Source organism: Suncus etruscus, chromosome 12 (assembly GCF_024139225.1).
Source record: "Suncus etruscus isolate mSunEtr1 chromosome 12, mSunEtr1.pri.cur, whole genome shotgun sequence".
Classification (NCBI taxonomy): Eukaryota; Metazoa; Chordata; class Mammalia; order Eulipotyphla; family Soricidae; genus Suncus; species Suncus etruscus.
In genome coordinates, this window is record NC_064859.1 from 52,419,183 (window position 1) to 52,432,511 (window position 13,329).

General features: G+C 42.0%; 1 protein-coding gene and 1 non-coding gene across 2 annotated transcripts in view; one reads left to right on the top strand and one right to left on the bottom strand.

Moving 5' to 3' along the window:
- Nucleotides 1-375: 375 nt before the first annotated feature.
- Nucleotides 376-482, top strand: LOC126025015 (U6 spliceosomal RNA). The gene has a single exon (XR_007501067.1). It is a non-coding gene; the product is annotated as a U6 spliceosomal RNA (small nuclear RNA).
- An 8,917-nt stretch (nucleotides 483-9,399) lies between these two features.
- ST3GAL5 (ST3 beta-galactoside alpha-2,3-sialyltransferase 5) overlaps nucleotides 9,400-13,329 on the bottom strand; it is a 56,191-nt gene continuing 52,261 nt past the window's right edge. The window contains exon 8 of the mRNA XM_049784934.1: nucleotides 9,400-11,413. Within this exon, the coding sequence (XP_049640891.1) occupies nucleotides 11,174-11,413 (240 nt within the window). The 3' untranslated portion in view covers nucleotides 9,400-11,173. The remainder of the gene's footprint in view (nucleotides 11,414-13,329) is intronic.

Below are 13,329 nucleotides of genomic sequence, written 5' to 3' on the forward strand. Positions count from 1 at the left end.
GGAGTTGCCTTGCACATGGCTTACATGAGTTCCTCTGAGATCGCTAGGTGTGCGTCCCCCTAAAAAAAAGATCACTAGTAAGTAGATAAAGCAATGTAATTAGCATGGTGGTAATATTATTCCAAGTCAGAGTCAGAAAATGTGACCTTTTAGTGGGACAATGCAATTAGAATTGAGACTGCCTATGCCTCCCAGCTGAGGGGTGCCAGGCACGAACCCATGAGGCAGGAAAGGCTGGTTGGATGCAAGACATTGACCAGATATTTCTGTTGCTGGAAAATCTGATCAGGACCAAAGCTGTCAGTCCTGCTCAGGTTCCTGACTGCTACAGGGAAGAGTTCAAGAATGAGTCATAGGAATAAAACTTAGTAAGTTGTGTTCGCTTCGGCAGCACATATACTAAAATTGGAACGATACAGAGAAGATTAGCATGGCCCCTGCGCAAGGATGACATGCAAATTCGTGAAGCGTTCCATATTTTTTAAAAATCAAAAAAAAAGAAAACCAAACAACTTAGTAAGTTTATTAGAGTAAAAGTCATATTCAAGAGTCCAAGTATGAACCTACTCTAGAAACAGCAGCATCATTTCTAACAAATTCCTAGGTCAGACTGGTACAGGAACAACAAATTAGTAAGGGATGGAATAAAAACAAAATTTCAAAGGATGGAGAGGGCTTGGGGATGGCGATTTCTTCTTTCTTTCTTTTTATTATTTTTATTTTTTATTTTTTATTTTTAATTATGAGAACAATGATGCAAAGAAAGAGGACAAGGTAAAGTTACAGTGGAAGGACAGTCACCCATAAACAGAGTTCTCAGAAGAAATCCCCTTGCTGACGCCTAAACTTTGAACGTACAAAGAATATTAAGAAAAATAAGACAGGGGCCGGGAAGGTGGCGCTAGAGGTAAGGTGTCTGCCTTACAAGCTCTAGCGTAGGACAGACCGCGGTTCGATTCCCCGGCGTCCCATATGGTCTCCCCAAGCCAGGGGCGATTTCTGAGCTCATAGCCAGGAGTAACCCCTGAGCATCAAACGGGTGTGGCCCAAAAACCAAAAAAAAAAAAAAAAAAAAAAAAGAAAAATAAGACAGAACCCATGTACAATTACTTTGTCCACAAGTCCCCAGATTGTAGTACATTATAACATTTCTTAGCAGTACACAGAATGATCTGTGTCCCATGGTTGAGTTGTTTTTAAACTTTGAAGTGTTGATACTAAGGAATTTTCCTGAGAGTCAAAGTCTTCAGATTCTGTCTTCACCTAAGCAAACATATCCCATTTGCACTGACCATTGCCCTGTCTCATTCTCTGTCAGTCTTCCATGTGACAAGAAATGGCAAGCAGTTGGGAGAGTGGGAGTGGTAGAGGTTACCAAGAAGACAAAGGGACTGTCCCTTCTCACCTCTCCTTCATGCCCGGGATCTCAGTGCACCAAGTGTTCTTAGGTTAGGTGCAATTTACATAGGAAAGTAATATTGTGGCATTTTATTCAACCTTTTATTTTAGTACAAGACTCTTGGTGTAGAGTACTCTTGCTTGCTTGATAGTGGTGGTGTGCACATGTATATGTGTGAAAAATTCTTCACTCACTGCTTTATACTTAATTAGCAGAATGGAAGAGACAGAAGCTCCAGAACAAAATCTTTGTCCCTTTGTTAAATACAGTACTGCACAACTCAAAATGATCTAGTAATTACCGTCTTAAAAAAATCTTTATCAAGTAAATACTAGCAAAAAAACAAACAAAACAAAGCAGACAAGGATGTGATGCAAAAGGGGATTATTACCCAAATACCTTAAGTGAGATCACTTTAGGTGTTTTGAATGCAGAGATTTGATACAGGAGCTTCCTTATTAAATTGTAAAACCTTGGGCCCGGAGAGATAGCACAGCGGTGTTTGCCTTGCAAGCAGCTGATCTGGGACCAAAGGTGGTTGGTTCGAATCCCGGTGTCCCATATAGTCCCCTGTGCTTGCCAGGAGCTATTCCTGAGCAGACAGCCAGGAGTAACCCCTGAGCAATGCCGGGTGTGGCCCAAAAACCAAAAACCAAAATAAATAAATAAATAAAAATAAATAAATTGTAAAACCTCAACCCATACCTTGACACACATTCGGAAGGTCTTTGAAGTGATATCAAGTATATTTATTTTTGGACATTTTAGCAATAAATTGGTTTTCCAAAATGTATGGCTAAGTACACAGGCCAAATTAGTTTCTATTAAAACACCTACATCACTAACAACAGTCCATGTAGGAAAAGCAGGTGCATTCATTGATGGATTTAGGTGTCTGCAATACTCTGAATATCCTTCACCTACCTCCTACACTGAAAAGCTCAGCTGACATCTTTAAAATAACCAAAATGTATCTTATTGGAGCTCAATAGTCAGGACCAGTTTGATCCCTGGCACTGCATGGTTCCTTGAGCACCAGCAAATGCAGCCCTGAAGGCCCTCAGTAATACTGGACCTGAGCAGAGCTGCACCCCCAGATTAAACACTGAACCGTTTCTCCTGATGGTCAAATATCACTGGTGATGGCCCCTGGGTCCCCTGCTTAGGGAGCACCCCAGCAGACACACTGATGCTTTGATAGGCAAAGTTTTGTTAGAGGCCTCTAAATGTATCAAAGTCTGTCATTAGAAAATTCAGAATGTAGCTCTAGCAGGCATGGGGTTTGGGGAGACCCCATGTGGAAGGCCTTCTCCCTAACTTGGGTGTGCTGGGAGCCTTGATAGGCCCCCAGCCTTCCCCTCTTCTGCCCCTGGCCTCCAGGCCTTCCTGGGGTGGCAGTCCAGGCAGCCAGAAATGGTGGGTCCTAACTGGGGTGTGCTGAGATTTGCTCGTTGCACTAAGTTTGTCACTGGCAATTTCTGACCAGTCTACATGTTGAAAACCGCGCGGGGGCGCACTGCATGTATTAAGAGTATTCCCTATCCTTATGTTTTGTGTATCCAGAATGTCCATTTTGTATTCTGCCCTTTCCCACACCCCTACAAAGCTCATTTTTACTCCTTAAATCTCTCACCCCCCAAACATCACTAACCCACATTCATTACTCTTTTTAACTTCAGTACTGCACAATCCTAATCACAGACCAAAGCCGTGCATTGTGTGTAACAACCTCCAACTATTTCAAATGACATAAAATGGACACGTATTTCTTTTGAATATTTTATGTGTTTTTTCTCGGACAGCTATAAGTCTTACTAAATATTCTCTTATAGTGACAATTATAACCACGTTTTATCTTCTCTTTATGAGCATTCAATAAGGAATTTTGGTGAAAGTGTCCCCCAGTTTAATGCTTTTCAATGAACCATGTCATGGGGATTGTTGGACTTGTTCTTATGGCCCCCAACTGCGCCAATAGCGCCACTTGGCATTGCTTCTTTTTTGCATAGGCACATTAAAATGGGAAAATACTATACATACAAAGCAGATCTTATCTAATAGAGATTGGAACACACAAATCTTGTAGTGCAAAGGGACCTTACACCCTGAACATTGACATAACGACCTGGCACAGGCCTCAGAAGAATGGGCATTTTCCCTTCACCCCTGAACCAGGGAAGCCATCCATGAAACATCCAAGTTTGTCTATAACATCACCTGGAAGCAATCTTCTACCATGGAAGACCCTACCACTGCTCAGACATCGACCTGCTGAAAAGAGACTTCCCTTAACGATGAGAAGACTTAACAACAACAACAACGACCTGCTTACAGGACAGGGCTCTCTGCATTGCCCTTTAATTGTGAGGTGAAATGAGAGGACACTCCACATCCTGAGTTCAATGTAGGATATGCAGATTCCAGGATCTTTAATACAGAAACATGATACCAACAACAGAGACTGTGTGAAAATAAAAGTGTGTTGGCACTACAGAGAATGTCTTGGATTGGACGATCTAGCTTGCCTGGAGCCTAGAGTTAGTCTTATGCCAGAAACTTCAGGGGTAGGGTCTCTTTGTATTTAGGCCAAGGTTATTCCTTTCCATGCCCCTCATATTTTGGTGGGCCTATGCAAACAACAATTGCCACTCTAACACCGTTTTACTGTGCTCCTTTGACTCTAATCCTTAAAAAAAAAAAACTTAAACTTTTGAGGTTAACTTAAACTAATATGCATGTACATGGAAATGTAAAAAAAATACTATGCCTCCAATGTTTAAGGAGTTACATAAGTTTTATGACTTTAGATTGCCTTGTGTGCTGTTAAGAAATATAATGTACGCAAATTCGTGAAGCATTCCATATTTAAAAAAAAAAGAAATATAATGTGTTACAATCTGGGGACTTGAGGGACAAAGTAATTGTACATGGATTCTGTTTTATTTATCTTAATGTTCTTTGGCTGAAAGTTCAAAGTTAGGATATCAGCAAGGGGACTTCTTCTGAGAATTATGTTATGGGTGATTGTCCTTCCACTGTAACTTTACCTTGTCCTCTTTCTCTGCATCTTTGTTCTCATAATTAAAAATAAAAAATTAAAAAAAAGAAAATTCCGAATGTAGTTACAGATAGACGCTTGTCTTTGGGCTGAGACCATTTCTCCACCCAAAACAGGGCATCTGCTATGAGATCTGCAGAAGTTATTGGGGCACAGTTTACATGTACCTACTTTTGCTCTTCACTACATAATCACCTTGACTGTTCCTCATGGCACATGCTTGTCCTTATAACTGTCACAGTCTATGCCTGGTAAGTTGGTGTGACCTTTCCTATCAAGAGTTGTACCTATGGGGGCCGGAGAGATAGCAAAGCGGTAAGGCATTTGCCTTAGACGTAGAAGGATGGTGGTTTGAATCCCGGCATCCCATATGGTCGCGTGAGCCTACCAGGAGTGATTTCTAAGTGTAAAGCCAGGAGTAACCCCTGAAACTGCTGGGTGTGACCCCCCACCAAAAAAAGTTGAACCTATATTCCAAATGAATTCATCATCTTTAATGTCAATTTTCCCTGTGAACTGATTTTTTTTCTAAATCAGAAAACATAAGCCAAGTCACAGAGGATGGTGTGAAAAATATGTTGATCTTTCAGATACCCATTTTCCTGTGCAACTGGGTCTTGGTATTGCTGCTATGATGTATCCACTGAGGTTCCTGATTGTTTAATTTTCAGAAAATTCAATTGTCTACTTTGCAGATTACTTTAAAGATTACAAAGGCTGTACCTGCCAAACTGTGGATGGCAGCTTGACACCTCACTTTTTCCAGACAGAAGAAAATCTATAAGCTTGTCTTCCTTCCTATGAGTTTTATTGACGTAGTGCATTGGAAAAACTGCTTTTAAAAACATTACAATAAACTTTCAAAGCATTCCATAAACTCTTGTGGTACCTTAGCCTGCTAATATGGTTTTCTTGTCTGCTAAATGATTGACATTTAATACTGAGAATTAGTCAGATTTTATTATTCTCATAATAAACGTTATATTCTTTTTTGGGAAGGGGGTCACACCCAGCAGCGCTCAGGGGTTACTCCTGGCTCTATGCTCAGAAATCGCTCCTGGCAGGCTCAGGGGACCATATGGGATGCCGAGATTCAAACCACTGACCTTCTGCATGCAAGGCAAACGCCTTACCTCCATGCTATCTCTCCAGCCCCAAACGTTATATTCTTAAGATGACTGCCATTTCCATATGAGAAATGATGTTCTACTCGATAGAATTTGTGTGGCAGGTTTAATGAATTGTTCTTCCCCAGTCATTTCAGTCCAATTTTGAATGTCTGTAGTAGGTATATGCAGATAAATCCCTTGTTTTTGGGAAGATCAGTCCATATGGTGTAAAATGGCTGTCAGAAAAGGTGAGCAGAAGTTGAGAGGCCTAGAGAGGGTGCCTCAGTCTTCATGCAGAGGCAGGCACTAGGGGCTTCACCATGTGGGGAGAGCCTCAAGCTCTTGTCCAGAGCTAAGAGTGTGTAGAAGGGACAGTGTCTGGGAAAAGAATAGGTCCGTGGGCAGTAAACACAGGGAAGCATTTTATTCCAAGTGTAAATGAAGGCCGAAGGGTCATACATCTCCACAGTTCTTCATACAGTTGGCCAAAAGACTCACTTCATTCAGAGGGTAAACTTAACTAAATCAGATACTCTTCCTTTCTCATCTTTTTCAGTGGACTTGATGACCAAAGTGTCCCACAGAAGCATGAAAGAAATGGTTACACTGGAAGCTATAAACCTATCAAACAGGAGAAAGTTTTTTCTTTTTTTTTAATTTTAAATCTACATTCTTTTATTTGGAGGAGGGCACACCAAGAAGTGCACACAAGATACTTCTAGCATAGTATCAAGGAGCCATGTAATACTGGGGATCGAACCCAGGTCTCCTGCATACAATGGAGTCTGTCTTCTTTCACTGAATTTGGGTCTATCACAAAAATTGCTTTGATCAATAAAATGCAACAGTTGCCATTTGAGGGGTCACACCCAGCGGCGCCCAGGAGTTACTCCTGGCTCTGCTCTTAGAAATTGCTCCTGGCTCAGGGGACCATATAGGATGCCAGGAATTGAACACACATCGGTGCTAAGTCAGCCATGTGCAAGGCAAAAGCCCCACTACTGTGCTGCCACTCTGACCCCAGCAGTTGCCATTTTTTTGGGGCCACACCCGTTTGATGCTCAGGGATTACTCCTTGCTAAGCGCTCAGAAATTGCCCCTGGCTTGGGGGGACCATATGGGACGCCGGGGGATCGAACCGCGGTCCTTCCGTGACTAGCGCTTGCAAGGCAGACACCTTACCTCTAGTGCCACCTCACCGGCCCCGCAGTTGCCATTTTTTAACCTTCCTTCGATGCAGGTCTAAGAAATTCTTCTGAGACAGAATGAGGTCAATTCTACAATCCTTTTTGGATATCAAGCCCCAAAGCGCTGGGATTAAGAAGGAGAAAGTGCAAGTGGTTCATAATTTAAGTTATTTTAATACAGCTGCAGGCCTGGCGAGGTAGCATGAGGTGAGGGGTACATGATTTGATTGAATGGAACTGTGGTTTGATCTCTGACACCACTGGATGTGGCTGCTGGTGCTACCAGGATGGCTCTAGTGCTTTTCAATCACAACAGGCCCTGAGCAGCACCACATCATCGGGCCTGAGCACTAACTGCAGGCTGGTTAACCACTTAGTAAAAGAAGTTTCCAGGATCCCTTATCACCCCTGGAGATGCCCACTCCCACCGAACAAAAGAAAATACAAAATTCTGATGTGACAATTAACTTCATTTATTTTCATTCTGTTGTCTTTAGAAGTAATTTTTCATTGAGGTAACATGTTTACATGTATATTTACATGTAATTATTATACACCTAAGGGGTTCAATGGTACCAGTCTATATCCCCTTCCAGGGTGTTCATCTCCTGTCATCATGGTTCCTTGGGTCCCTTCTGCTCACAACACATTCCCCAAACACACAACTCCATTCCCCAAACACACAACTCCCTGCTAACCTCAGTTCTGTGCTCAGAGTCTAAGGGTTTGCTTCCCTTCAACAGTGGCCATTTCTTGGCTTAGTGTTTTGAGTGTAAAATGTATGGGGGAGCTCACCTAGTATTTTTTCTCCTTCTGACTTTTATCTCTTAGGTGAGCCCCTCAAGTTCCATCCATGGAGAGCAAAGGACAACAGTTTATATTTCCTAATGGCTGAGCAGTATACCATTGTGAATACAGACCACATGTTCTGTATCCCTTACCTGTCATTGGGCATTTGGTACTTTCAGTATCTTGTCAATTGTTAGGAACATAACTGTGCACATAATCTTTTGAATTGGTTCTTTGGATGGACATCTAGAAGATGGATAATCAGAATTATCAGACCATATGGTAGTTCTAGTTAAACATTTTTTTTTAATTTCCATACTTTTCTTCATAGGCTGGATCAGTCTACATTCCCAGATATCAAGAATGAGAGTTCCTTCTTCCCCACATCTCCACCAGTGCTTACTTTTGACCCTTTTGATATAAACCTCTGTCACAAGTGTGAATAGCGTCTCACAGGCAGATTGATATTTATTTCCATGAAGTGATCTCATCATGGCCCTATTGCCCATCGGTATGTGATCTTTGGAAAACTGTCTGTTTAACTCTTTTCTGGGTTTTCCATGGGGTGGTTTGTTTTGTTGTTGTTGAGTTTTTTATAGGTAGAACTTGGAGAGCAGCCCTTTGTCAAGATGTGCTGTTTGAATGTGCTGTTATCAGTAGGATTATTTTTGATTTAATGATTACTCCTTTTGCTGTGAAGATAAGCAGAATCCAGTTGACTTTTGCTCTTTTCTTTGCGGACGGAGTCAAATTCCTGAAAATAAACTGAAACCAGCACCACAGTATTTGCCTATGCTCTTTGCTGTATTTTATAGTTTTGGATCTGCCATCCAAATCTTTAATCTATTTTGAGTTAACTGTGGGGCCTCTGTCAGAGAATAACCCAATGTGTGAGAATAACTCAATGTGTGAGAGGATAATCAACATGGCTCTTTAGTCCCCAACACCATATGAGATTCTTCCCTTGTGCTTATAGCTTCTTTGACAATTTAAGTCAAAGGTCCAACAAATGATGAGATCTTTCAAATTTGTTGAAAATAAAATAGACATGTTTCAACTAATTATGGCCTTTTCATTCTGGGTGAAAAAAAAAACCAACAGCATGACACAGAGGAGCAGTAAAAATCCAAGAGGTTGTTTAGAAGACTGATTTAACTTTGTCTAAAAACACAAGACAGAGAGAATATAAGGAGCTAAGTCATTCTAGTCCCTGTATTCCATGGCCATCCTGAGTTTCTGGGAAGAATATACTCTCTTTAAGGAAACAAACAAATAAAACACCCACTGTAATTTTCAGCGGCTCACAGTTCCAGTCAGAAGTATTTACACAATATGTGTACATTATCTTAAGTAGCCTCAAAATCAGTGCTCCCTCCATGTCGGAGGAAGGACGTGTGAACCAATAAAAGGAGGCCAGGCTGGAGGCAGCATGGTGCAACCTCAGTTTCTGGAGTGTTAGGCCACCCTGGAGCTACTATAAAGCTATTGGGCAAAGGTGGGGTTATAAGAACAACCATGAAGCAGAGAAGAAAACTCCAAGAATGTTAATACTTTCAGCCAAAGTGCCTAAAATCTCTTGAAGATGGTCTTTGGTCAGTTATGAGTGGAAGGTAGACTCTACGAAAGGTTTTTAAAAAACCCATATACCTTATGGGGCTGGAGAAATAGTAAGGTGGCTATGTCTTTTGCCTTGCAAACGGCTGATTTGGGTTCAATCCCCAGCACCTCCTATAGCCCCCAAGCTCTGCTAGGAGTGATCCCAAGCACAGGGCCAGAAGTAAGTCCTTAGTACCACTCAGTGTGGTACCAACCCCCCAAAATAAATTAATAAAATAAAATAAAATTGTAAGATCCCTATTAAAAAGAAAAACTTTTACCTTTTATTTGCTTAGGACAAAGCTCCTTAAACCTCTTTTCCTGTTATTCCTTTTGCCAGAGAAATTTTCACATGGCTCTAAAAACTAGGTTTTATAAATCAAACACTGCTAATAATAGGTCATACATTTATTTTAAAGGAATCTTTCAGGTCCCTTACTGTCAGTTATGTTGACTCCACATGTGGCAAGGATCCAAAGTTTATGACAAAAAGATGAGGGTATGTAATGCCTGCCAATGAGTAGAGGTCAAGAGGCCTGGACCTTGGAATGGAAGTGGGCACTAAGGTCACACAGAGGACAGGAGTGGAATAGGACCAGGCCTACATTTGCCAAAACACCAGCTCCATATTCCTCAGTCTTGGGAGGCTCAGGTGACATGACAGAAAATGTCCATGGACAAAGAAAATCAAAGAGGCAGAGGGCCTCTACGCTGGAGATGCCCCTACTTGTATCTCCAGCAGAAATGCCAACCCAGATACAGACACTGAGAGGTCTTGACCCTGTCTTCTACAAAATGGGTAACCCCAAATCTTTGATCCTCGTTAAAACTAGTTAATCCACACAATGCTGAGAACCTGCTAACCCATATCACTCTTCACGATGCTCAAAAGTTAGCCAGATAAAGGAAGGAAAAGGGTGGAGGCCCAGTTCCAGGTAAAGTGGCTAAGTTTTCCAAAAACCAGTCCTAACTCCATTATTTGGACCTAACTATTGGGAATGTTGATGTATCAAACCCTGGTCTTTTCTTTAAATATTAGAGTGTCAGAAGGTGGTGCGATAGTACTGCAGGTAGGAAACTTGTCTTGCATGCTGCTGACCGGGGTTCAATTTCCAACAACCCACATGGTCCCTCGAGCCCCGGCAGAAGTGATTTCTGAGCTGAGAGCCAGGAGTAGCCCCTGAGCACTGCCAGGTGTGGACCAAAATCAATATATACATATGGATTTCTGTGAGCAGACCCCGAGTATGGCATTGGAGATATACAGTACAGACCTGGTGGTCTTGCCTGAGCCACAGACAACCATGGACCACCACCTGAGTGCCAACATTCAAAATAAAGTCAGCAAAGTGGTAAGACTATGAAAGTGTTTTTTTCTCTCTCTCATTGCCAAAGCTCCAACTGGGCTGCACACATGCAAGCCACATCCTTGGCTCAAGAGTATTTTCTCTTAAATAGTCTTTAAACATGAAATGCAAGAATTCACAGAAAAGCATAAGACACAGGACCAGAAAAACACTGTTTTGCTCTATAAGCCACAATCTCCCCCTGAGAGGCACACAGGGAGAGAGCGTGGACTTCTCTGGTCATTAGCTACTGAGAAGAATTTAAATCCCTGGTGCAGGAAAACAGACCTCAAGGTGCCCAATGGACCAGCCCACTAAACCTAGCACTTAACTCTCTGCCATTCCATGGACAGTAGACCAAGACGGAATTTTCACAAAGAAAACGTCTTGCTTGAAATACCAGAACACTCCATTAGATGCTACTCTCCTGGTAAAGTCTTTTCCCACTCCATTCACAAAGTTAGCTTACAAAATTTTTGATACAAAAACAATGGTATCAAGGAAGGCCCAATTAAAAAGAAAGTAGGATGGAGAAAACTGTTTCCAGTGTGAGGTGTTTTGACACCAAGTTAAAAACTGCAGCTGCTGGTCCAAGTGCAGAGTAGGAAGAATGCATGAAGAAGGCAAGGCAAGGTCGCCCTCTCAGGTCCAGGCTGAGACATTTCACAGCGAGGTTTTCTGCTCAGAATTCAGTGGATGCCCCCACTCAGGTCCGTCACCACGCCCATCTTGACCAGCTTTAGCAGGAACTGGGTCTCTGTGGTCACATTATGCATCGTCTGGAAGTTCATGGCGGCCATGCATTGATTGTCAAAATAATGCAGAGGTGTATTGGGTTGACTAAGGTCATAGCCAAAACCCGCCAAACTGACTTCATCGCACAGGTGTGTGGCTAAAACGACAGCTATGACCCCAATGGTGGGCACATTCTGAAAAGAAAGGACACAGAGGAATTCTTAGCATGGTTCCTGGCCTTCCAAGAGCGAGGTACACTAGAAGTAACAGAATCTTCTCAGGGTGTGTTTTCATATATTCTTTGATTTTTAAAGTCAGTTGGGGATGGGGAAACTAAGCACCAAAATGTGGTTAATAGTATGAGTAGTATTTGGTGTTTGGGTCACTTCTGGCAGGGGTCAGGGGACCAAATGGGGTGCTGGTATTGTACTAGGTAAACTGCAGGCAAGACAGGTGCCCTACTCACTGAACCATCTCTCCAGCCCCTGGTGTGGATGTTTTTAGCACTTCTTGTACCAAGCTTTTCTGAAACTTCTAGTCTGCAGTCTCACTGCTGCCTAGTTTTCTCTATGTGACACATGTCTAGTAGGGCTCTGAGGAGTGACTTCTACCAGCTGTTCTGGTGCTTTTCTGTCTTTCCTGCCTGGCTCTTATGGATGACTCTGTCTAAGCATGGAACCAGGCTTCACCTTCCACTACAATATAACCCACACAAGGCCTCCTTGCCTTTCTAGAAAAGCTCACTTGTTTGTGAAAATCTCTTAAGACAGGTTCTGCTCACCTGTTTGGGTACATGACCTTTGTAGGTCCAAATGAAGGGTGTTCACATTTGTGCTTTCCCAAATGTCCCTTCCGGGCTAGAAAAGAGCTACTTCAGTTTGTTCCACCCAGGCACACCTTCTGCCTCAGAAATGTAGCACGGATCTGGCATTTCAGACCACAGAGATGCCAGGATCATGCATGATGCATGACGTTACCAAGTTTGAATTTGTGACTATATATCTACAAGGCAGCCACTCAAAGCCTTTTATCATTTTTCTGAGTCTGAATGGTGATGTGATTTTTGAGGCAACACATGACAAGGGATATTAATAAACAAAACAAAAAAATAAAAAAGGAAAGAGGGGCCGGAGGTAGGGCATTTGCCTTGTATGCTGCTGACCTAGGACAGATCTGGGTTCAATCCCCACATTCCATATGGTCCCCCTAACCTGCCACCAATGATTTCTGAGTGCAGAGCCAGAAGTAACCCCTAAACACCACCAGGTGTAGCCCTAAAACCCCAAAAAAAAAAAAGAGAGAGAGAATAAAATGCAGTATGGACAGAATGGCTAGAACACCTTGAATTCATAACCTGGTTGCTTTTGAATTAATCCAGAAACTTATTGTGGCCAATTCCAAGTGATAGAGTGATGGGCTATAGTTTAAGAAGCAGGGGTTTAGAGCAATTGTATGTAGATATTTTGGGTTTTCCACAGTATCACCCCTGCTTTAAGGCTGACTTGGTATATACCTTAAGCTCTCTGCATCTCTGGTCTGAATAATAAATGCTTTGTGAGTAAAAGTGCAAGGCCAAGGATTACTGAGATTTGAAACTGATAAAATGCTGTCAACTACCCTTCAGAAAATACTTTGTCAAATGAGAGCACTCACTGGTTTTCAAATCTATGCCAAGGAAACAGGCTAAGCATGTCACTGTGGGGTCAGAGAGACAGGACACAGGTTAAGGGGCTATCTAGCATGTGGCGGGGTATGGCTCTGGCTTGAATCCCAGTACTACACATGGTTCCCTGCACAATGCCAGGATGCTCCTCTCCCCCAGAAAATGTTGACATGGTTCTGATCTGCTTTTATCTGATTTGGTAAGGATGAATATTTTATCACATATTCTTTGGCTATTTTAATTTATTTTTGTGAAATATCTATTCATATTCTTTTCCTAGATTTTAACTGGTTTCCCTTTTTATTTTTAATAAGCTCTGTACTTAGAGACAATTTAATCTGTTATTTATATACCATTTCCTGTTTATTCTGTGCTCTATTGTTCTGATACCTTTTAACCTTCCTATTATACGTAATTTCATATTATACACATATTACTCATAGCCTT